The sequence below is a fragment of the Neopelma chrysocephalum genome, unplaced genomic scaffold (assembly GCF_003984885.1).
Source record: "Neopelma chrysocephalum unplaced genomic scaffold, ASM398488v2 Primary Assembly neopelma1_22, whole genome shotgun sequence".
Lineage (NCBI taxonomy): Eukaryota > Metazoa > Chordata > Aves > Passeriformes > Pipridae > Neopelma > Neopelma chrysocephalum.
This window is the reverse complement of record NW_020897689.1, coordinates 20,356,563-20,382,586: the sequence shown is the minus strand read 5'-3', so window position 1 is coordinate 20,382,586 and position 26,024 is coordinate 20,356,563. Positions and strand designations below refer to the sequence as shown.

Sequence of the window (26,024 nt, the reverse complement as noted above, 5' to 3'; positions counted from 1 at the left end):
ATACTAGCAAAGATATAGCAAGGAGTGGCATCTCCAGAAGCCAGCAGCTTTCTTAGTAAGATGTCTCTAGAGAAGCCTGAAATCAGCATCTCTTGCAGGAAGGGCACCAGCAGCTGATAGCTCATCTGTCTTAAACCTGCTGCCTTCTTACATGGGGCCACCCAAGGCTCAGCTCTGCACTGCCTCAGTGCCCTGCCTGAGGATGTCTCAGAAGGGGGTTGTGTCCTGTTCTCTTGTCCCTCTTAGGTTTTCAACCACTAACATGGTTGAGCATAGGCAGGGAACAGGACAATCGGGTAACACTTCTAGACTCTACCTGAAAGTAACTATTTGCCAATGGAGTTTCTGAGCATGAAGGTGAGTAGATTCAGGCATCTTTGTATGTGAAAGGAAATGAACAGCCTGATTTCCAGAGAGGTGGGTGTTCACAAGTCCATAATAAGGGGCAGAAAGCAGCCAAGAGAAGCTGAAAGACTATTGAGGGCTTCAGCACAAACAGACTGAATGCAGAGATAAGACTTGTCATTTCAAAGACACAGCACAGCAAGATGTGAGGGGACTGGGAATACAGGAAGGGAAAGCTATCCAGAATCTACAAGACACCACACTTACAAATAAGGCACAGGGTAAAGAAGATACAGACAGTCAAGTAACCCCTGTGTAAAAGCAGAAGCTAACAACGTTGTAATCAATAGGAAAAATGCACACAAAGAGAGCTGACATTTCTTGAAAGTTATCTCAAATGGTAGTGCAGAGGAAAATAATATTTAACACATAAATACGGCAACCACTGTGAGAACATGCTATGTTTTCACTAATTCTTAGACTTTTGTCCTGCTCTTAGATATGCGGGCATGCACTGTTAATGGCACTTCCACGGTTAAATTGCCAAGCATCAACCTCAGATTGGGAGCCGTGGTTAACCTAAGGTATGTCACATGTGAAAAAATACTCTTCACTGTATTTCTGTTTCTCACTTCTATATTCTCACTTCTCTGTATGTGTAAAACGTGGCTTACTGGCAGTGTATATGACCACCTGGAATTAATCTTCTAAATCCAGGCTTAAAGCTAGATATTCATACCAATCAGTCAAGTTTTCTGTGTATGAATCTCTCTTCCTTTGTGACCATATTTTCCTGCTTTTGAACCTTTTAAAAGGGTCTAAGTATGAGGATGGAAAATATAGATGGAATTTATGTTTAAAATTAGCTTTTAGTGCAATCAATGTGTTTATTTAAGGAGTATACATATAAGCATGTGCATATGTGTATATGTACAACTTCTGCATACACCTGCCACATTTATTAAATCTGTCTAGTGGCTAATATAAAGACTACTGCCTTAGCAATATGCTAATGCTTGCTCAAGCTTTTCAATGCAGTGCTGAAACCATCCTTGACACAGCACTGAAGCAGAAGCTGCAGCATCCCCAACTGCTGGATAAATGGAGTAAGAGAGATGAAATTTATCAGGGCTGCCAAGAAGTGCTCATCAAAACACATTTTTTGACTAAAGTAAGTGTGCACTATTCTCACAAGTGACAAAAAAAAGGGGAAGGGGAAGAAATTAGAACAAGCATTTATCAAGAGAACCTGTCCATCTGACTTGACACATTTTTTGCAAACATCACTTCTTTTATTGAGTTATCAATTGATTTGGGATAAATTGAAGGAAGAAACCCTTGCTTCTAACACCCTATCATTCTTCAAAAAAGTAAAGGCTTTCCATTGGATGGATGTATTTACTTAAAAGACATAGCATTTCCAAAGGCACACCATGCTAAGCTTAAGCTGACACTTAAGCCTTTGAAAATTTCTCCTAGGACCCTCTGATGTGAGCTATAATCATACTGTTTGTCTTTATAACTAACCAGCCTGGAAAAGACAAAACTGCATAAAGCACTCCAACACATGAAGGATTGAGAAGTTCTCAGAGTCTCCAAAGCCATTTCAGAAAAAAGAGGAACAGGAGTTTTGTTATTCATTTGCTCAGGGAGGACAAAGTATCATTCTGTCTAGGAAAGGCTGGTACAACTGAACACCACAGAACTGCCAAAGAAAACATGGAAGAAATAAATAAAACCTATTGCAGCAGAAACAATGCAGGTTGGGGATTGGAGTTACCAAGGTTCCCTAGTGCTGACCAAGACATGAAGCAAATCATTCTACCTTCCTTTTATTTGACTTTTCGTTCGATAAAATATATAAATAATAATGTTCAAAGGGTTTTGAGAATCACCAGAATGCCTAAGTGCTGGCCTGACATTCAATGTTACTGAAGATGGAAGACCTCTGCAGTGTCACAGAACATATTTAAGGGAAATTTAAAAAGTCAAAATGACAGAAATAAAATGATATTGTATTCAGACCAGACTACTTGCAGGAGACTGATTCATGTAAAAATGAAAGCACAGACAACCTGGCTGTGGGGAAGGAAGGAGAAAGTGGACTGTCTTTATCAGAGCATTGAGGATGAAAAGGTTACTGGCTACTCGTTATGACCAGCAAGTCAGAGGAAGACAAATAAATGAGAACTCCTTGATATTGTGTGATTGCTGCTGGCAGGAAGGAGAGGGAGGGAGAAGGAAATCAAAGTGCCTGATTCATTGTTGTCTTTACACATTGACCAAACACAACAGATTTAAATACACCTAGCAAAGAGCGGGAAGGTCAAGATAACAAAAAAAAAAGACACACTAAGGGATAACTAGAAGAAGTACCTTGAAAAGAGATGCTGGTCATCCTGACTAAACTCTCCAGTCTGGTGATGTTCTGGACATTTCCAAGTCTTTCCAAATATACAGTCTCATTGGACAACTGTGTTGGCTTTTGCACTGGATTAAAATCCAGATCAACTGCAATCCCTAAGTATAAACACATTATTGTCTATACATATATTTGACACTATTGTGATGTTCACATCATCTCTGTGGCTCACCCAGATGATGTGGTGAACTAGGAAGATTAAGGAATGTTACAATTAACATCTTATTGAAAAAAAAAAAAGAATGATATGAAAAAAATATCTGCTGCATCTTCACATGGATGGAAAGTGCCATGAAAGATTTCAGTAATATTACCAATATTTTACCCTTTCGTGCTTTCGAGAAAAAGGAATTTTGCATTAAAAGGAGGAATAGCTGTATATCTAGAAACTTGTAAGACACGGTTTCTCTTCTAGTCATCACTCCTAATCAGACAGATGGATAAATTGCTATGGAAAAAAATACAAAAAAATCCCACCTAAAACAGTGACTACATCATTTTTATTTATTTCTTGCATTCTGTGTTCACATAGCAAGAAATTTAATTCCAGTTAGATCATTCTCTTGTGATATTTTTTCTTTCATTTAATATATTTTTTAAATGCTTAGAAGCATTATGACAGAAAAGCATGTATTTTTTGCCCTGGTTTATACCTATCATCCTTACCATTACAACAAGACAAAAGCATTAAAGAAAAATTAATCATGTCAAAAGATTTTAGCAAAAAACAAGAGAGACCATGCATAAAGCATCGCTTTGTCTAGTGTGAAGTCACGCTCTGATTAAAAACATATAATGAAAGTGAAAGTAATACATCATTGCCTTAGCAGTAGGGTTTTTGGGAAAGCTATGCCATTCTGAACACAAAAAATCTTTATAGGCTCTGGATTTTGAAACTTGCAATTATTATAGAATAATTCTAACAAACAAAACATTGTTTCACTTCCTTAAAGTTTAATTAATCTTAAACACTGCAGTTAAAACAAACAACCAAAGGAGTTCTAGAATTAAACAAGGACTCCTGGCAGGACCATAGCTAGTAATTAAAACCGAACCAGCAGTGGCTGGTTCTGAGCAGTGAGGCATGAGGTGGTGACACAGAGACCCCCCCCCCACTGCCCCACATCCAGTAAGTAGTTATGAAGTCTGCAAAATATCATGGAATAATGAAACCCCATTAATAGAGCAGAACTTTTCCTGGTACTAAGGACTGTCAAACACCCATCAGCTCTTCCTTTTCTGTCACTGGGCAGTGGTTGCCTGGTGCTGCTATATGACATACTGGTGTTTGTGCACATGTAGGGAAGCCTGAAAAGAAACCATGAAGTGAAGATATTTGCTGTACTTTGCTATAGTCTATAAAAGCCTCTACTTTGCTTAGGCACAACTGTGCAGTAAGTGCTTCAAATTAAACAACAACATGCACATTATTGATGTGCATAATATTATATATAATCTCAGATTAGGATTGTACCCACATCAAGTAAAATTAGGTGGCAAAAAGTGTTTGTAAAATGCCACTTACTTTCTCCTTTTTTTCCCCTTTTCTTTATTTTGCCTCTATTCTTTGTTGTCAACATTGAAAAAATAACCCTGAGAAATACCAGATAGGAAAAATACACAGTAATACTAGACTGTGAAAAATCTACTGATTCCTTGAGCCATAGCATTCTTGCCCATAGATGATGACATTAAAAAATTGGAAATGGGTGCGTGCTTCCCCTCCTCTCCTGGGTCTATGAACAAGGCAAGTTGTTTTCCTGATACCTTTAGAATTACTCCCATTAGTACTGATGCATTTGGTGCTTTGGCTAGCCAGGCAGAGAGAGGTGGGCAGGATCCCCTGCCAATAGATCTAGTCTTGTCGTGGAAACAAAATGAGATTGCTACTCTGCTGAGCTGTCATACTTGATAGCTTGTGCTGTTTCACCTGCAACCATCTTCATAGCTCCAACTGCAGTGCCACAGCTTACATGGAGTCAGTAGTTTCTGATGGTTGATCTTCTGTTCCTCATGCATCACACAAGGCAGGACACGGAGCCCTAAGCAACTGAGTATTTGCAACAGCCACTCTCCACGCTGAAAAGGAACAAGGCAGCAGGCAAGCCGCTCCCTCTCAAAAGGGTCTGCAGTCCCTGACAAGGAAATTCTGGGGTTCCTCTGAGTGGAAGGTGACAGGAACAGATTCAAGCTCCTCTCATCCATCTACTCCTCAATGGCCCTGCCACTGTACACAGGATTAAGTGTTTGCAAGCTTCTTTCCCACCTTCCCTATCCCCAAATGCCACTGGCACAAAGAGCAGAAAATGAGGAATGTAGATTGACTTGGAGGAAGGGAGAGGGAATTTCTGTGCACTTTTACATTGGATCAGTAAGCTTTTAAGTGCAAGACATGGCATTTTGTTGGTGTGTGTGGGAGCCTACTGGTGGGCAGAAGGTTAAAGAAAAGACTGTTTAAATGTTTGCTGGTAGAGGAGGAAATCAAATACACCTAAGGCGATAATAAAATAGAACATCTTAAAATACCAGACTAAAACAACTGAGATTTTTCCTATCACAGAACCTCATGAGCAGGAGAGCTTTTCCTCTGTCCCTGTTCAGTAAGGAGCAAACTCCTCCTTTGTACTGGTGAGTTAAGGGTGAACTGCGGCCTCAGGACTTACAGCACTGTCTAAACAAGTGAGAAATCAGAAAAAAATCTCTTCTGCCTTTCCTGCTGATTGTATATCTCTGATAACTGTGCACTTGGAGTAAAGAAAGAAAAAAATTCCCTTCTTCCTAAATTGCAAAAGGTTCAAGAAAAATAAAACTAGAACAGTGTCCCTAATTTCCCACATGAATGTCACTGTATGTGATAGAACAACATGAATGCACTAAACTATCACTATGTTATAAGCTGATTAGTTTGTGGTCTTCCCTAAAACTTCTCAGTCACAGTTCTTCAAGCCTCTGCACTCCTATGCTGTAGAGTCCTTCACTGTTTTATGGAACGGACAGAAGTTCTACTTGAACTTGTCTCCCATTCTCTCTTATATTAAGTTAGAAAATAAAGGAGATACTTGAAACTCTTACTTCACCTTTTTTTTTAACAGTTATTGTTACCATTTGGTGAGTAGCAATAATATTTTTTAAGAAATCCTGCTTCTTAACATTTTGTCTCTTTCAGTGTGAAAAGACAGGCATTCTTCTCTGTGTTCTTCAAACTGCAGACCAGGCCAAGAGGACATCCTTTTCTAGAAGGATTTGTAAGAACGGGATTACTCATGTCACAAGAGGGCTGTGTATTTGACAGCCATTGTCTCAACCGACACTGAGACAGATCCTGGGACCTTCAGGACTTCCAGTGCTGAGCAGCAAGCACTTGAACATGAGCGAGCTATGTCTGTAACAGTTGAATTCATTGTCTCTCAATCACAGCATAAAATGTGTTAACCATAATGGAAAGAGAATTTTTCTTCACTATTTCTTAGACGTAACACAGAAAAGGCTACATTAGCTACATAAAATTATTCTGAAACATCTCTTAACACCACCATAGACAGTGGTGTTATTCAAATACTGGTGACGGACATTTAGCTGGAGCATTCAGGAATCATGCCTCTGAGTAGTTTCCCACAGTCTTGGAGACAGCATCACAATGTAACTTTTACACAATATAACTAAGAGTTGAATAAATGTCATTTTTACAAAATCTCACATATCTACATCTAGGTGAGATTCAGAATAAAGCTTTTTACTTTAATTCAGTGGAGAGTTCAGATCTTGAAGCAATAGGTCCATTCCTCCAGCCTCTCCTGGTGAGCCACTGGATTAGACACAGCAAATGAAATAAAAACCTGGACACTTCTGCCTTAGGCAGTATCATTGATTTTTCACTGACTTACCATCTTCAGAATTTTCTTAGAAGTAGTGTACAGAGGTGAGCATCATATCTCATTATTCTGAAAAATGTGAAGCACAGTATGTTCCCTAGCACAGATGCTGTAGACTTTTCTAATGTACATATAACCTTTTGTAATTGTCATTCTTACACAATACACTCAACTGTTAGTCCAGGTCATCTATACCTAAGCAGTCTTTATGTTGCACCATTTTGCGAAAGGCTCCTAAATCTTCCATGGGGAAAAGTAATTTGCAAGAGCATTATTTCAGTCATCATAGCAGTCTTTTGACTTTTTTCATCCTAATCTGTGGATATATTATTAATGTGGATGTATCCCATTACAGGGCTTTGGATAAGGGAGAAGAACAGAATTCTGTAAAATGTATTTTAATGGAGAAAAAAAAAAGCAGGTTTAGCAGGAAATCCAGGTTTTACCAGTTGTCCAGTTTTAGAAGTATGGTTTTGATTTATGGATCAAAATTGCTCATTTATTATTTTACCTATACTGCTTTGGGCAATTTTGACAGTTAAAATTTAGTTTTATTGACCAATGCAGCCAGTTTAGCCACAAGGGGACTAATGCACACACAGCCTGCTGCACTCAAGAAGCTATGATTTGATTCCATGACCAAGTCAGACTGGGAATCGCAACCAACATAACAATAAGTTCCAAATCTCAATGCTCGAGGCAAAATACTTACTCTAAAACACAATCAACCTTTAAAAGAAGGTGGGAAAGAATTTTGTGATAGCAGCTTCCGTGCACTGTTTATTGTAGCTGATATATTCCACCAATGCTTCTGTCAGCAATGGACGCAGAGTAGTACAGAGGAAACCTTTCTTTAATGATTGTGGACAACAGATAAAGCTGGAAGAAGGAAATGAAAATGCAAAAGAGAATCAAAGGTGTGCTCTGGTACTATGGCTTACCAGGGATCTGACTCTAAGAAAAATGTCTTGAACCCTGCTTTTTTTTTTCCTAAACCAGATTTTATTCCTATATACATAAATATGCATGGATTCATGTTGCAGCATGAAAGACAAGTTTACTTTAAAAAACTTACTGGAATGATTTTAAGCCAATGTTAATTTAGGCCTATCCTATTATAAAATTAGCATCTTTTGCAATCTCAATTTATTGCTCCATTGTGAAGCCCCTTGTGATATATAAACAAATCTCTGAAGAGAAACAAATCAATAAAGTGTCTAATTTGATTAACCATGTTTTTAAATTCATCAAGACAACTGTACAAAAATAAACCACTTACTTGTCAGTATTTTCCATGTCTTCTTTTCATCATCATAATACTGAACCAAATTGCTGGGTAGCCGGTCAGGTCCAGGAGGCAATCCTCCAACCAATAACAGCATTTTCTTATTGGAACGAATTCTTCACCCAAAACAAGAGGAAAGATGAACAACCACATTACTGAGGAGTATTTTTAGTGGCAACAAAATCATAACCATCAAAAGAATGTTCACTGCTTGCAGTTTTCTATTTCATTTTTTTGTGTTTCTTTTCCCAATCATGTCTCAACAATTTCTTGAACCAAGCAGAAAAATGATCAGAAAAGCTGCGTATCTCTCTACTCATGGAATAATAAGCTTCCTTTATGCAATTTGTTAGAGGTTCATTCTAGAACGACCTTTTTCTTATATTATCCCTTTAAATCATCACTCTTTACAGCTGAATACACATGAAATGCTCTGGAGTTGTACTAAGGTTAAGCATTAAAGTTGCATGTCAAAAATCGTATTAGTCAAAATCATTATTATAAGCCATTCTACACTCAAAGAACCTTGAAAAAATTAAGGTTATGCAGAGAGTTTGTGAGCCAACTCTTTAATCACACACTGAACTTCAGATATATAGTTTAGTACAATTAGCAGCACTGGGCTAATGGTTATGGGTTAAATGCTACTTACAAGCACTTTTGTTTGTTTAATTTAGTCCAGACTCTTGCTTTCACTCTCGCCCCCGGCTCCCCCCCTTCTCTTTGCTCTCCCCCTGTGCACCACTGGCTATAGCAACACCAATTGGTAAAAATGAGACTGTGATGTTGTTGTGAGCCTCCCCAGAGTGGAGCCCTGCCAATGCTTGCCACTGATCCAGCGGCATGAACCTGCTCAACTGTGCAAAGTCACTCTAATTCCCTCCCTCTGTTTTTCTACCTTCTCCCCCAGGGGGCAACCACTGAAAGGAGTGACTACCCACCCATCAAGAGCTGGCAATTCGCTGCTATTAACCGTGACCGTGATTCCCAATCTGCCTGGCAGTTCTTAAGAACAGGACTGCAATGTCTCATCTGCAGTAAAAGCGGTTATCTGCACCCTGGCCTCCAACGCTCCACCTGATGAACGTACGATTTCTTTGCAGCATTAAGGGATTTAGCGCAATTGTAAGTGAAAACAGGGGGGGAGGCCGAGACCCCCAGATGAGCCCTGATGCTTTAATAGTCACTTCACATATAATTGAACTTTCATCAGTTATACAAAGCTTGGGTGAGATAACATTGAAATAAAAGTCTAGGCTCAAAATGTTCCTGTTAAGTAGTAAGGTGACGTAGCCTGGAAAACATCCATCGATACAAATGAATGTGCAGGAGGACCATAAATTTGATGGAAAGCACCCTTGTCAAACACCAACACTTTTCCAAACATGAAAACATCCCTGTAGCACTCTGTGTGTCAGTATGCAGCAAACACCTCTGGCCAAGAAAGGCACCAAATGCCACGAATCAAAGCCCCACCACAGCTGCACACAGTAGGGTCAAAGCAGCATCCAGGAGCTCCAATCTCAGCAGTGCACTCTGGTAGCAGGTACTTTATTCCACAGCTTCCCCACACCCATAGCTTCACTCCAACCACTACCTAGAATGCGTGTTGGTGACCCAACAATTTATACTTGTACTAGGACTGCAGCCTCTCTTGAGAAGTATGGGCCAAATGAACTACGTTGTCCTGCAGATATGCACTGCCCACAAGGAACCTCTCTCAGGAAGGGAGCACGCAGTTGAAGGCCTGATCTACACAGTGCTCCAGAATAAAATCTGTCCAATGGTTATCCAAAAGACAACTACAGACTACAAAGGCATCTATGACAAGGAAGGTCATCTGGCAGGTGGCCCTGTTTGCTTTTAAATGGATTTTGGTGGAGGGATTGACAGCGGATGAAACAAAACCCTCAGTGCAGCAGCAGGAGTTACACCACGGGGCAGTGGCAGTGTCCCATGTTGTCCTACCCCGTTTCTCTACTGACTTAGGGAGAGCCCTACAGTCCCTCAGTCTTCCTGACAAGTCAGCCTTTGATGCCTGCACTGCACCTGCTATGTACTGTCAAATGATGACTGTTACCTGCCCACCAGACTGTAGCTGTGTAGGATATCAGGCATCGTCTCATGATCACTGTCGGCACAGACTCGACTCAGTGAGACCAAGCTCTGGGGAAAGCTTTCAAAAGCATTGTCAGCGTCTTGAAACATTCAATCTCCCCAGTAAAGTTTTTAATGAGAGAACATTTGATAAAAACTATGCAACATGGGAGTATGATAAACTGTTTTTGGTATGAGTTAGGGATGACTGCACACATAACAAGTGGCAGAGCAAACCAGGGCCATAAGTCAGTTATGCATGGCCATCCCTAACGATAGAGAATAAATTGTTTATTCCAACCCTCCTGTGTTCTATGTTATATCACAATCAACTCCCTGTGTATTGTAAAATTCAGAATGCCCTTGCAAGGTTTACTTGATAAAGGAGTTTATTTTGATTTTCATCTTTCATCTGTAAAACTCCCTTCTAACTCCAAAGCACTGTGAAAATCCAATGAATGGCCAAGGCTCAATAGTTAAGGTGAAGAATGAAATGTCAGATATAACTCTGAGTTTCCAGACTTTGGCAGCTGCAACTATCCTTAACATTACTTTTTCAGCTAAACAGTCTGAGAACCTACTGCTTCTCACTTCTTCTTTTCTGTGTGGCTATATGGGAATATTTAAAAAATATTTAGTTTTTTTACATATTTAAAATGGGAAGTAGCATGAACAGAAGACCTTAATAAAAGTTTGATAAGAACTTAATAGTCAGCAGAGTCTCTACCAAAAGCGCAAGGAACTCTCACATGACAAAGAAGATGCAGGTTCTTTTACTCAAATAACTAGTTCATCTATATCATCTATATTGAGAGTTTTTCCAGTGAATTAAGTAAAGCTAATACAGTGGCTAAAGATATGCATGTTTTATACAGATGTGTTTTCCTTGGAGTCAATTTCTGCTTTTTAAGTTTTGGTGTGAATTCCCACAGTTTAGGTTTCGAAAAGAAATTTTCTTTATGATGTCATATTTATGTTCCATATTGTACTGAGCAGTACTGTTGCGATCTTAAAATACATTCTAAAATATGAAAAACATGTAAATGACCACTGCTTATATGCAGAAGACTTTTCCAAATATTAATAAAAATGTGATTCAGTGAAATTCTGCAATGAAGACAGGATTTAAAAATATGTGTAATACATTAGCAATATAAAGTTTCTCCCTTTCTTGTATTATTACGTTTGTTATTTACATAACTCCAGATTACGATGTGAAATGCTCTTCATTACATCTGAAACACTGTTTCTTCATAGTCCTTATTTCACAGTGTAATATACTATTTAGTTACATACTGTAGTTCCCAGTGTTCCTGCCAAGGATACTGTGGCCATCTTAAGTTCAACTAATAGTAGTGGATCCTGGTAGGGGAAGGCTAAAGTAATATTAACTGTGGACAGGCAGACTGATGTCAAGGCAAAAAAAGCTGAGATAAATTTATCCATATCTTGTTCTCAAAAACATTTCTTATACCTAGACTCCAAAACTCTAGTTCCCACCAATGAACATTCATGTATTGTTATTATTCTGCACACACTTTGCAGTTTCTGTTCTGCTAAGACTTTTAAACACTTAATTCACCTTAACTAAGTTCCTGGGTACCTCATGTGGTGTGAAGTTTATTTTGTGTACACATAAGACTGGAAACCAAAGTCTATTTCAAAGTCAAGATTTTCAAACTTTTAGGGTTTCCCTCAAACACATAAACCAAGGAATTTGGGTACTCAGATAAGTGGCATCATTTTCAGAGATATTGAATAGCTATCAGCATAACTAAGTCCTACTCACTTCAAAGGTAGCAGCAGATGCACATCAGCTCTAAACTCAGGTCACTAGTCCATAGTCTAAACTAATCAAAAATACGCATAACAAAAGGGTGAGCCCAAGAGAGTTTATCAACTCACAAAGAATCAATAGAAAAGACCATGAGACCTCAATACTCTTGACAACCACTCCTACTCTTTTGCAACCTTGATTCCCTTATCTTAATAGAAAACACATGAATGGAAAATACTCTTCTTGTACATTGTTTTTCTTTATTAACATATCCATCAATCTTTTACTGATGGGTTTTCCTTATCTGGACAATTAGTATAAGTACATTCTACCAAAGCTGGCAAGAAAACAAGCCCCAACAACAGGTTTGCTCCAGACTCTTCCAGTTTTTAAACAATGCAATAAGGCTTCTCCCACTGCTTTAGGGAATGAAAAAGAAAGAATACAACCATGAAACGGCAATCCTGTGGTTCTTAATGCATCCAGCGTAGTGTTACACATCAGAAAGAAAACTGCATCTTAAGATGCACAGGGGATCATGGCCATCAATGAAAAAGAAAGAAAGAAAAATAACACTATTCAACTATACTTTCCTCTTATCTCAGGGCTATTACTATGGCTTTGAGTATGGATAGAGCCGGGTAGCTCTTCAGAGCAGCGACTCGATAGACATGATGGTGTGCCTCACTCCTGCTTCAGTGCTGACCTTAAATGCAGCAGAGCAAAATCAAGCTTTAGGTATTTGCCCGTTGAACTCAGGCACAAACAAAACCAGACAGAAGACCAGGTCAATGTGTGGCGAATTTTACCTACATCCACAAATCTCACTACATCAAAGGATTCGAGAAACTGGAGTCTGATAGTGATACTGTCAAAACAAGTAGCAAGAATCTCAGAAAAAGTGGTTGTATCAACCTGCAGCAGAAACAAAATATTTCAGAGAGGTTTAGATACCAACCTCAATAAGACAAAGAGATACATACTATCCCAATCAGCATTTCAGTTGCAGACCTCTTGTTTGTTAACCCTAAAGACTTAATTCCATCTTCAGAAATCAGAGTGGACCTTAGCAACCCTTTAGATACTCTCGAAAAGTATTTGAAGGGGTGCTGTGTCCAACAAAAATGTAATGGAGAATCTAGTTGCAGCCTGAAAATCTGAACTGACGTTCTAGGCATCCATTTGCCCATGACTGAAGAAAATATTTTGCCACATGTGATGTGATCTCCAACAATTACCTTACTCGCTTCTGGATGGACATTTCAGTGCAACAAAAGTGTCATATGAAAACTGCTTATTTCAATGGATTTTGGCTTCCATAGTTGACTGAAAAGATAGCCATGATTAGCAATACATGTTTAATAGAGAGGAAATATAATTAGCCAGGAGTTTTAACTATGAACTTGATGAAAGCCATAAGGTACAATGTAAAATTTATTTTGGACAAAGGAATTTTGTGAGGTTTTGTTATTACATAAAATGAACATCACAAGCTATAGGTGAATAGGCATCCAGAATCTCTTCCTAACCCTGTAGTACTGCCATGGGACGGACCTGAGCTCTCACAGTCTGCAAGTCCTGAAAGACCAAGTCCTGTCTCCTGATGGAACTCTGACCCACCAGGAATATCTTTCTCCTTATGGATAAAGTACAGACCTAAAAGGATATAATGAATTTGTCAAAACCTAAATCATGATAAAGTCTCTTGCAAATTATGACCAATAAATTATTTAGTTCTTCAGTTCAAAGAATGTTAAAAAATGTGCTGAATGTATGAAAGTTGCTTTATGAATGGATTTTTCTGACGCTTCTAAGCCGCACCTACTGCCCCAGGCACACTTAAAAGAATGTAAAAGACATTTCTGGCAACACTAAAAACCTGGAAATCATTGTTATAATGAATATTTTGGTTTCTGTATTTTCATTCTCAGTGTGAGCATGCTTAGCAGAAGGCCCCAAGTGCAAGTTTTCATTGCAGCAGAGCTCATGGTAACATTCACTGAAGACGATGTGACGTCCAGGAGACACGCTTTCCTGCTCATTTAATACATGTTGCTGACCACTGACAGAATGAAGTTTAGTAACATAAATACTAAGTTGAGAATGATCTGCTAAGACACCGATTGATGGGTTAGTCCTCTGAATCTACTACAACTTTTCTTTAATTTTTCCAGTACTTTAAAAAAAAAGGAAAAAAAGCATTGAAAAAAAATTACATCACTGTTTGCTTTAACAACAATCATTCCTTTTCCTCCTAAAATGCAGAAGTCTGAGGGTAAGTGAATCTTTTGTCTGACAGGTCACACTAAACTGTTAAAAAGTTACCTTACAAGTTAAAGTTCCTTTATTTCTAAAGTTGCAAGACATTTTTCCATCCCCTGTATTAAAATAAGTCTGGAGCTCTGAATACCCAATTTTTCTTTATGAATCCAATCCCACTACTGTTAGCAGTTTAGGACAGTCTCTAAGTAAACCTTCAAGAGCTAGCTTCCAGCTTTTAGCTCGAAGAGTTTTGAAAGACAATGTCCCTTCCTTTTGGGATAAAAGCCTCTGACGTGATAGGTAGCTTCAGGGTGGGCAACTATCCTGGAAAAGTGACAACTACCAGCAGTGCTCCTTTGGGAAGAACAAAGAGGCATGTCCTTCTTGTCTTTGTCTCCCTGTATTACCAGCCTATCCTTCATGTTGACAGGTGACTGGTACCGTTCCCCAGAAAGATTCTCAGTAGCTTTCCCATACGGAGTCCTTCCAAGGTGGCTGTATTCATACACAATACTGTTGTTCATTAAAGCTTGAGACTGGCTTTAACAGATGTGTTGCCTATGTAAGATCATGAATAATACTTTTATAGTGAGAATATCTACACAAATAGATCCTTTGAACACAAGCTGTTAAAATCTGACTGCTAAAGATATCCTTACTAGACACACAGTGAGTATCTGGAGCATTTTAAGGGATGTGAATCAAATAAATTGTACTAGGAAAGGAATCTAATAGATTGTACTAGGAAAGGAAAATGGTAAATGAGACACAAAACCTCCCATGTCATGAATTTTATTGGCAAAACTATGCAAACAACAATTTTCCATACTAATGGAAATTCTAAAAAACCTTTAAGTAATTCCTTTTATCCAGATTACTTAAAAAAAAAAAAGTCAAAGCTAAATGTTTCATGTTTTTATAAATTGCTTTCTCTTCCCCACCTCATCTTGTTTGGCCTTATTTTGGGTTTGGTTGGTTGGCTGATTTGGTTTTTTGGTTTGGTTTTTTTCTCAGACAGAGATTATAAAATGGAAATGCTTTATAGAACGCCTCAAAGTGGTCAAATCCTCTTTTTTTTTTGCTAGGAAATTTCAATCGACTCTTGTTTTTGATTTTCAGACTGTAAAAAGTCAAGAAGGCCCTTTTTGTTTGATTCTAAATCAGATATCCATGTCAACAGGAGGTCTCTGCATCAGAGGCTGTGTTCTCCCCAGCTGAGGCTCCTTTTCCTTAGGAGGTCAAAGAGAAGAAACACACCTTGCTGCTGGCTCACCCAAGGTATGACTGTTTACCTTTTCCACTGCCCTTTTTTTTTTCCTGAAAGGACACAGCATCTGAGGAACGCAAAAAGAACCAACTGTGGCACAAACTTCTATTTACTTCCAGCTTCACTGCAAACCGTCTGCTTCCATTGAACTTGGCAGCTGATATTTGCTCAGTTTATTGTCTGCTTTCCAAGAATACAGCAAGTGTTGCCTAGTAAGTACTAGGCATGACAGTCTTTAAAGAAAATTTCAGGGAGGCAACAAATATGAAAAAATTATGCCAGGAAGTATCAACTAATAGTTTTCAACTTCCCATATTCTTCACACTCTTTAGATAGTCCTTTGGTAAGCCTGTAATACAGACAGAACCTGTTTCAACAAAACCAACAAGAGAGATGTTTAGAGAGCAGGGGACCTCAAAACCTTCTTTCAGGATTCCTATTAACTTCACTGCTCAATGTTTTCAGGCCATGCTGAGCAAAGGATAATAACAAACCTTGCTCTGATTTAGAAAACTGCTTGTATTTTTAAAACACAGGAGTTGTTTGAAAAGATAAAACAGTGTTTTTACAGATTAAACATGGGTTTACCAGAACCAAAGCTTTTTTTCCTGGCAAACTATTTTCTGCTGATTTTGTGTTTTACGTTTGCTCTCCTCACTCCCCTTACCCTCGAGGCTCACTGTTCTTTCTCTTCAAGTACAAATCCAAACAATTACACCATTACAGCTCTGTTCCCTTTACTGCTCAGCAGTTACGGACTCAGAACCTCCATATTCTTCTGCTATAAAGAAAAAACTATAGTGACCTCAGGCCACAACATGCCATCTAAGACTCTCTCCTTTCTATCTCCTCTCTCCACATGAAGGGGATGCACATCAGGCAAAGAGCAAACAGAAAAGTCTCAGATCCATAGCCAAGACAGGTGTGTGTGATGCTCACCATGATCCTACAGTGCTCCATTTGTAAAAGGTACACTCTAAGTATAAATCACTCCAGGAGGACTTTGACTAAGATGGAACTTCCTTATCTAGGAGGCTCTGCACTACCGTGACCTATGTACTTTCTGACAGGACAGTCATGGATTGTGTTGCCAAAGGATGGGCAAGAACAGCACAGGACCTCATGGGGGACAGCTCTGCTTTTAAGGACCTGCATGATTTGTAAATCTACTTCATAGACTGTTGCAGGTGGTGGAAAAGCACGTTTTTGCTAAAGCACAGCACTTGAGGAACAAGTTCCCATTTTCATAGGCACTTTGTCATTAGTTTGAGCGGCTTAGTAAGACTTTTTTTACACTTAGTTTAATTTTCCCTCTAGAACAAGATGTTTTAAAATCCAGTGAAAGATCTCCCCTTGGAAAAAGAGTTTGGAGATGCAGATGCAGATGCTTGAAGCTGTTTCAGGTGCTAAAAGGGGCAGGGTGACACAAAGCCAAGGAGCAGCACAGTCCAGCAAACTGCAGCAGCCTCTGGAGATCCAAGCTGAGAGGCATGGAGCAGTGGGCATTTGAGGTGTGTGTAAGCTTGGGAGCCTGGTGGAAGGGGCCCTGAGGAGTTAGGGGTCATAGTAACAGCAGATCCAAGAGAAGGGACAGGTGGAGGTGAAGTTCATGTAAGTTGGATCTAAGGACGAGTCCTATCACCTCAGGACATAAATCAGGAGGGACTGCCAGTTCACAAAGGACACTATCCCAAGTAGGACCTCTGACCAGGAAACTGGCTGGCAGGGCAAGTACCTGCACAGGGTACTTGGCAACCCTTCTTCACCTACAGCTGTTAGAAAGATGGTTGCCCACAAGAAAGGACATTAAATGCTCTTCATAAATTATATTTCTCCTAACAAGTACTATAACTGAGCCAAGAAACTGGCTATCACCTATGCCACTGCAGCTCCCAAAGATTTTACCAGCCAGGATATACATGTCTTTAAGAAGGCTCCTAAGGACTGTCCTGACCTACAGCAGTCCTTTTAAGACAATGATGCCGCCTCTGTCCATAACGTGAGCTCCAGGACTCCTTTCCTCTTGGACACTTCATATCTTTCCACTTATACTTCGGGATGAGCCTGTCTCCAAAGGCAAATGAATGCACATAAGGCAAGCAAGGAAAGTAGGTGACACTAACTTGGATTAAACTGACTCCAGGTCTCTGGTTCACTTCCCCACAGCCTATAATATAACAGTCTCCCTTTTGCAGCTCAGCTGAGGGAGTCCTGGCACACATACAATTTCCTGATATTAATTTGGGTACATAAAACCTGATCTAAAGCCACTAAAATAAACTGGAGCCTCACATTCACTTCATCCATACCACAATGCAAAAGTTAAGAATTCACATACATGTTTTTTATCAGGATGTTAGTTTAGGATCTGAAATATTTCTCATTTGCAATTAATCATGAGTAAGAATATTAGTTAAAAATCAAAATATTGGTGTTATGATCACAAAGGGACAGGTAGATGGTTGTTATCAGAACACACAGCAATGTCTTTCAGTGAAAAAACACAGAAATTTTGTTACAACCAGCAATCATGTCCTACCAAGACTCTACAAAAATCTCAGTAGAAAAAGCAGCCAAACCGAACTACAGTCTGTGAGATTTGTAGACAAATAGTATATTCAAGAAGGAAATTATTTAATTGTCAAGGGATGTAACCGGTTTCTTCAAATTTTTCATCTCCTCTGTGGTAAGTAAAATAGACTTGGTATATATGCCTTGCACATAGATGCTACTGTGTCGTGCTGTTCAGCACTTTACACATTCCTTCTTCATCAACAGTTACCACCTTCCTACTGAATGAAAACTTGTCATATCATCTTCATCACCTGTCACTGTTTAATTTGCTATCACTTTCACTAATATTGCCTAACACCAAACAGTCTGGATGACACCCTCTTCCCACTGAAAATAAAGAAAAAACCCCAAACAAACCACCTTTACAATTAGCTTTAGCAGGACCAGAATTTGCACTTCTTATCTCCCCAAGGTCTAGTAGTCCAGGGAACAAAAGTACAGAAAAGCAGCTGGGTCTGTACATGCTGGGACTTTGCTGAACCCATAAAACAGCACGATCAGGCTTAGCCTTCTTATCTCTTTGTCTCTTTATTTCCTCCTTTTCTCTTGTACTCTTCAATTCTGTATTTTCTGCCTATGACTTTTCCCATCTCATGTCAGTTGGTTGATCCCCACCCATTTTTCCTCCCCTCCCATCTGAAATAGCTTTTTCAGAGGCTGGAATACTCAGCTGTTACTGACAACAGATGCTGGTTTTGCCAAGAATTAGGTTTTTACCTTTTGTTTCATTCTGTATCTTCTTTTTTATCTGCCATGGTCTTTTTTGTTTTGCTAGTTTCCTTTCCTATCCTATTCTCTGATTTTTCTCCCTTCAAAACTATTCTTCTCTCCCCTCTTCCCTCATCTGTATTTTCTTGCTTCCTCTACTTACGTCCCATTTCTCCTCTGGAGTATTTCAACTCCTTTATTTTTCTGCGTTTTTCCCTCTCTCCCATTTTTACTTATCTCACTCCCCTCTGCCTTCAGGTACCTGAAGCAGCTGTACAGAGACCTAACTGCTGCTCTGCCTGCAAATCCTGAGAGGAGCGGACCAGCCCAAACACCCACTGATGTGGAGAGGGGCTGCGTGTGTCCTGCACCCGACAAACAACTCCCAGGACATCAAGGGCCACCTCTTCCCACCCAGCCTACCTTCTCACGCCTGTCTGGAACAGAGGGCATTATAAATGGTTACAGGCGAGTGAAACCATTAAAAATCATGGCAATGATCTATAAAAAGGCTACAATATTTAGGTAAAACATTTAATAATAAGCCTCATGATTTAAATATTTTTTTTCTATTATGCTCCATTGTCTGTCTACAGCTACACTGTGCATTAGCACAAGCAAAATTGAAGTTAAAAACTAGATATTTCACCGCAGTGATGTGTTTTAAACCATTTTCATTGTTGCAAGTAAACATGGAAGCAGTAATAATTCTAAGTAGCTCACTCATCTTTAAAAGTTAATTTCTTTCCAGCAACATGGTAATGCTCTAACCCAAAACTTTTTAAAAATTGAAAATACATACAATGTATTATATAAAACATATTGCATTACACAACAAAGCATAGAGAAATTTTAATCAACTCAATACTCTGGTGAAGTCCTAAGAGTCAAATAAATAACTAGGAGGATGAACATTCCTCTATCTAAATGCATTTTCTTCCCAGAATTACAGAAAACATGACACAGCACAAAGCTACCTGTGCCTTTCAGGGACAGACAAACATCATTTAGGCCTAATGTTCAGGGTCACTCACCCTACTCCAAGTCGAAATCAATTATGATTTTTCCTAGTACAAAACTGACTATGCCTCAAGAGGCTTTAACAGCAGCTTGTATGCTGAGGCCCTACTGAGGTGAGGATCACTGAGTCAACAGAATTACTAACTTTGCTTAGAGTTGAGCACCTAATTAAACATCAACTCAAAGCCAAAACACCCACCCCCTGTGGTGAAGTCCTAAACCTCAGGGTGCGCAGCAAAGTTGAAAAGTCAGGAATGTAATTTCTCAACTTTTACAATGATGATCATTTAGTTGCAGTACGTTGAAAATTAATCTTACAAAAATACACGAGGCTGTTCAAGCATTACCTTCTCTTAAGAAATTTCATGAAAAAAAAACCCTGCTCTCCCTGCAGGTAAACTGTTTCTCACTGCAGCACAAGAGACATTCCAGGTACCTATGTAGCCCCAGCATCATTTGCACTACAGGATCTGCATTTGTGGCACAAACTTTATAAATAACTCTGCTCACAGTATACAGACAGGTTCTTATGAGCCAAAATCACTTTCCTCCAGCCCTGACCACAGGACTAGCTTTACAGTTACATTTCAGAGGAGAATCCCTGCATTTTGAGCTTCCCATTACATTAATTTTCTTTAAGAAATATAAGTAGCCCTGATACCAAAGTACTCGAAAATGTGCATATGGATATGTACGTAACATATGTCTACATGCTTTTTTTTTAAAGTAGTATGTTACAAAAAAAATGTTCTTTTTAATTCTAATACTGAGTGCAATTCTCCTCATTTCTTTGACACACATGAAGCAGGTGGCTTTGGCACTGGGCTACTTGTATTTCTCACCAACCCACACTGTACTGTGCAGTAGGTATTACACTGCACAAGAGAAGCAGTTAATCTCTTTCTGAAGACGTGTATCCTTTGCGAATGACCTTTCATTAAATTCCAAATTACCAAAGTCACCATTACTCACAGAAAAAAGTAATCAAAGTTTTAAAGTCCTTTTCTGTGCAATAATTTTTATGTACCTGCACACATACTTCACTGTTAGTTACTTTTAAGATTTCCTTCTGCAAATTAGTAACTTAAGGAACTCTGCAGATTTTCTTCCTTAAAATAAAATTTTACTGAATGGATGTCAACTTGTTAAAATTGATGCTTTAGAGAAACTATAAGTAACAGAAAGGACAAGTCTGGAAATCTCCATAGTCTTGGGTATGTTGCATTTCTTCATTCATGTTTAAGAAGGCATTTAGGTACATTTAGGCAGCCTGACAAAATCTTAAAGTGATTAAGATTCAAAAATGGGTCTTTGTGACCTTTATGAATTTCCAGGAATATCATCCAAGACCAAAAATGAAAATATAAAAACTGCATTCTGTATTACAAAGCATTTCAACATCTCCAACATTTTAACATTTGGAGTAAGTTCTAATGCCCGCTTATAAATAAATCTGAATGGTTTTACTCCTGTTTCACTGCTACTAAAGAACCCAATCACAAAAACCTAGTTACAATGCTATTATTAGACACACGTTAAAGTTGAGAAGGTGACAGTACGTTTTCACCCACTGGTTAAGAGTCTCTGAAATACCACTGCCTGCATAGATGTGCAGACCTATTACAAATAAAAAAATGTAGTATTTGTGGTATTTGGAGTCTCCCATAAGTCATTAAGTAAGTGCAACTTAGAATCTAATCTAGGACTACTTAGAGTGCAATTCCTTTGTGTACACTCCCTCTTACAGGGAAAGCCAGCTCCCAGCAACAGGAGTATCAGATTCTTGCAGCATCCATGACACTTGTAAGCATTCAGTGGTCAGAACACTACGACATATCCTTCAAATGACATGGACCACTGAAGCTGGAAAGGTATCTTCACTGAACCAAGCCGGCTGGTATCTCAGCAATCCACCAGGACATGAGCACCAGCTTGCCCCCAGCGGCGTGCAGAATCTCGCCCGAGGAGTTGGTGGGTTTTTTCACTTTTGAAAGTCAACAGTTTCGAGTATTGAAATGCAAAGGGTAGGCACCAACTTACAATAGCGGCATCTCAAAAATACTTTACACTGCAAAATGCTTGTAGTTGTTTTTTTACTGTAGGATTTCAGAGAGACAATCCGTTAGACAACAAGGTGATAAGCATGACAGAACACTAACACAGTGAGCTAGCCAGAGATAATAAAAGAAGGCACAGCATTTCCAAAGTTAAATTGTCGGGGTACCCATTACATGAAATATAAAGAATACTCCATTAATGCTAATAGAATGTACTATCTAAAATATTTAATAATGTACTATTTTTTTTCTTGCTGCTAAGTCATTAGCAATATGCACCTGTTAGTTAAAAAGCTGAATAATGCAAAGTGTGTTTTGATTTCTTGTGCTACCATACCACTCTGTAATATCAACACTGGAAGATGGTATTATCTTTCCATTTTTGAATGAAATAAGTATAAACGTATTTTAAAAGGAGAAAAATAAATTTTGGGTATATTTACTGCTTGTTAAACTACATACTGTGCTTTCAGTTCCTGACACCAACCTCATATTGTCGATCTTTGATATCATGATTCATTACCTTATAAATGTAAATAACTGACATGTCATAGGTGTAAGGACTAATAAGTCACAAGTTTCCATGCACACAACAGGGACATCACACCTCCACCAGCAATACCAAGGTGCACACGGATAATGTAGTTATTTGTGAAAATAATTAATCAGATTTAGGACCTGGCTATTACAGCTTAAAACGCCCCGAAGACGCAACTCCTTGTTAAGGAGTAACATTGTGGGAGGAAAAAAAGTTAATAAATGTGGCCTATAATAAACAATTACAACAGGTTCCCAAAGCGCGGGCGGACGGAGGTCCGAGGGGAGGGGACGAAAAGTTTCTCGGTGCAGGGGGCGGGCGGCTCGGCCCCGCCACCGCCCCCCTCCAGCCGCTCCGGCCACCGCACCGCCCCCGGCCCGGCCCCCGCGGGGTCCCTGCCCGGCGGGACCCCCAGCTCCGCACCTCCCGCGGGCAGGAGCCGCCGAGGGAGCATCCGTGAGGGCTGTCCCCCCTCCCCACCGCCCCCTCACCTGCTGGCCAGGCTCTGCCGGCAGTGCTGCCTGAAGGGCATCAGGTGGTAATTCATGGCGTCCAGCAGCAGCTTCTGGCAGACGGGGTCGGTGCGCATGAAATCCACCGACTGGACCCGCTCCACCAGCTCCGGCGCCGGGATGAGGGCGAAGCGGAGGCGCTTCATCAGGTCCGGGGCGTACTGCATGCGGGTCTCCCGGTCGTGCTCCAGCCAGAGCACGGACATCTGGAAGAGCGCCAGCTCCGACTCGACGGGGGGGGGCAACGAGTCGAGGAGGGCGCGCATCTCCTCGAAGTTGAGCAGCAGCACGTCCTCCACCAGGTACTTGTTGGCCAGCTTCTTGGTCTCCTCCAGGCCGTGCAGGGCGGCGATCTTGCACACCTGCTTGTAGTTTTGCACCGAGATCTGGTCGTTGAGGAACTGCACGCACAGCTTGGTGACCTGCGGGATATGTAGGATCTTGCTGACCGACAGCACCTCCTCCACCGTGTCCAGCGAGAGGGTCACGTTGGCCGTGTACAAGTACTCCAGCACCAGCCGCAGCCCGATGGACGAGCAGCCCTGCAGCACTAGGTTGTTGATGGCCCGCGGGCTGGCCAGCAGCTTGTCCTCCGGGGAGGAGGACGGGGTGCCAGGCTCCTCCTGCGTCTGCGGCGGCGGCGGCTCCTTCGGCGGGCCTCCCAGCCCGTCCTGGGCGCCGGGCCCCAGCCCTAGGGCGTGGGGATGCCCCCCACTCCCGCCGCCGCTGGAGAACAGCGATCGGAAGTACTGGGAGCAGGAGGCCAGCACGGCCTTGTGGCAGTGGAACTGCTGGCCCTGGGCCGTCAGGGTTACGTCGCAGAAGAGCTGCTTCCTCCACAGCAGGTTGAGGCCGTGCAGCAGGTTGTCGCTGTGGCTGGGGTCGAAGGTGGAGGTCCTGTCCCCGGATCTGGACATGGCGAGCGGCCTCCGGCACACCTGCCTTTTAAACCCTCCTCCAACCTGGGCAGAGGGGTGGGGAGGAGAGCGGGGTGGGGGGGACACACGGGACGACACAACAATAAACACAGAGCTTTAGAGGCCCGGAGGGCGCATCCCGGCTGTGTGCGCACAGGTGGCGGGGCCGCAGCCGGGGGACGGGATCCCCTGTGCCCACCAAGCCAAGCCGACTCCCCCCTCCACCCCCCGCCCCGCACACAGACGGGCTCGCTCGGAGGGGCCGCAACTTGGGAGGGCTGGAGGAGATTTATTTTTTTTTTGCCTCTCCCCTTTAACACCTCCTTTGCCCCCTGCCCCCTTTTCTCCTCCCTCCCCGGTGCAAACCGGGCTGCTCTCCAGGGGTAGAGCGAGGAAGCCGGGGACATTTTAAAAGCTGAGCCACCCCCCTCCCCCCAGCTACCCAAGCAATCACACACACCAAATACCCCCACCCCCCACCCAAACACCGCCATGGCCAGAGAAACTACCAAGTGACTGAAACTCTGCCGGGCAGGCGAGCAGCCCTTCCCGCCCCGCTCGCCGCCAGCCCCCGGCCCCCTCTGGCCGCTTTGGCAACTCGGCGGCGCCAGGACCCGCGTCCTCCCCGGGGGGCGCCGTGCCCGGGGCGGGGGCCCCGGCGCTGGCCGGCACGGAAGGTGAGCCCCTCTCCTCGACCCAGCGCGGGGGCTGCAATACTTGGCACCCCGGGACGGGGGGGATGGAAGCGGCAGCCCCGGGTCCGGCGAGGGGCCGCCCGGCGCTGTCCTGCCCGGCTCGCTACTCCTCGCAGCAGACGGCGCCGCGGCCGTAACTCCGGTAACTACGGGAAGTTCAAGTTGGGAGAAGGACGGGGGACGCGGGAAGGGATGGCGGGGAGCGGGGCCCTGCCCGGCGGTCCCTCGCTCCGGCGGACCCCGCCGCGCCCTCCCCTCCTCGGCCCCATGCCCGGCCCAGGGAGGGCGGTCGGCGGGGCTGCCCCGACCTGCGGCCGCACCTGCGGGGGCTGCGCAGCCACCGACCCGCGCTGACCGCATCCCGCCCCGCGGAGCACCGCCGCTCTTCCTCCTCCTCAGCGGGATCCCGCCGAGACCTGCTCCTGCCATTGCAGCGCGCTCAGTCGCTCCTCGCCAACGCTGGGCTTCCTCTGCCTCCCTTCACCCCCGCCTCGCCCCATTTATCGGCACAGCGAGGGGCTCCCTCCAGCCGCTTCCCCTGCCCCGGCGCCGCTCAGCCCCGCTCCGCGCCCCGCCGCCGGCTACAAAAACCTCCCGGAGCCTCTCCCTTTAAGTGGACCCGGTCAATACCCCCCCTCCCGACCGCGCGCACACACACACACGCACACACATACATACATACATACATGCACACGCAGACACAGACACATACTCCTCCTCTTTCTCCCTCCCTTTCCTTCTTTCTCATTTTGCCCATTTCTTGCAATCGGAGTTTATTCGGTAAACGCGTTCGTTACACAACTGCCTCCCCCCGCACACACAGACACCCCTTTCCTCTCCCCCATCAACAAACAAATCAGGAGGCACTAGAAAATGCACAGAGACGGTTAGACACAAGGCCAGAAACTTACCTGCTCCAACACCAGCTGCCAAAGTAAAGGTTCACTTAAGCTCCCCCCCAAAAAAATCAATTGTCCTTCCTTTTTTAAAGGTTTGCTCGCTCCTTCAAAAAAAAAAAAAAAAAGAGGAGAAAGAAAGAAAAAAAAAAACCTTCTGGTTCCCAACTCGAAGCAGTCACTCTTTACAATTTATTTTGTCGTACATCATTTGATCACCATGAATTAGCAACAGCAAGAAAATGTACGAGAGAGAGAGAAGGAGAGAGAGAGAAAGAGAGAGAGAGAGCGCAGAGCTTTCTGCAAGAGAAGAAGAAGAAAAAATGTACGTGTGACAAATTATGCTACCAAGAAACAACACATCATTATCCTTGGGCCTGGGGCTCAGTGAGTCGTAACGAGAGTAATAGGAAATCCACGGTTGGGGAGAGAAACGGTCGTGCATGGCCAGTGGAGAGAGACCATACAGGGGGATGGATGCTGGAGAGACTCGCAAAATTATGGCTCAAGGCTATTGTAAAAATTGTCGAGCGTAAATGACTGCGATTTCAAACATCTTTGGAAGAAAGAAGGGGAAAAAGCGAGCCCCCCCCCCCCGCCTCCCTCCCTCCCGCTCTCCCTCTCTCTTCTCTCTCTCTATAAAGAACCGTCAAGTTTTAGTGCGCATTGCTAATTAGTCAATTTCTCTCTGCCTTCACAGGCTGGCGACTTTGCTGCTGAGCTGAAACTGCTAATTTCTGTGACCAGCTTTTTTCTTAGCTGTGATCTGGATGAATGAGT

The 26,024-nt window shown here is 42.2% G+C and overlaps 1 protein-coding gene across 2 annotated transcripts in view; it reads right to left on the bottom strand.

Annotated features, from left to right (window-relative positions):
* The window catches only part of KLHL14 (kelch like family member 14), a 64,510-nt gene extending 39,480 nt beyond the window's left edge, over window positions 1–25,030 (bottom strand). The window contains exons 1-3 of one of the 2 annotated variants that reach the window (XM_027674526.1): window positions 24,669–25,030; window positions 22,716–23,698; window positions 7,919–8,040 (exon numbers count right to left, since the gene is read on the bottom strand). In XM_027674526.1, the coding sequence (XP_027530327.1) occupies window positions 7,919–8,040; window positions 22,716–23,653 (1,060 nt within the window). In that variant the 5' untranslated portion in view covers window positions 23,654–23,698; window positions 24,669–25,030. Of the gene's footprint in view, window positions 1–7,918; window positions 8,041–22,715; window positions 23,884–24,668 lie in introns of those variants that run through there. The other variant, XM_027674517.1, reaches the window with a different exon arrangement.
* Between the last annotated feature and the right edge of the window lie 994 nt (window positions 25,031–26,024).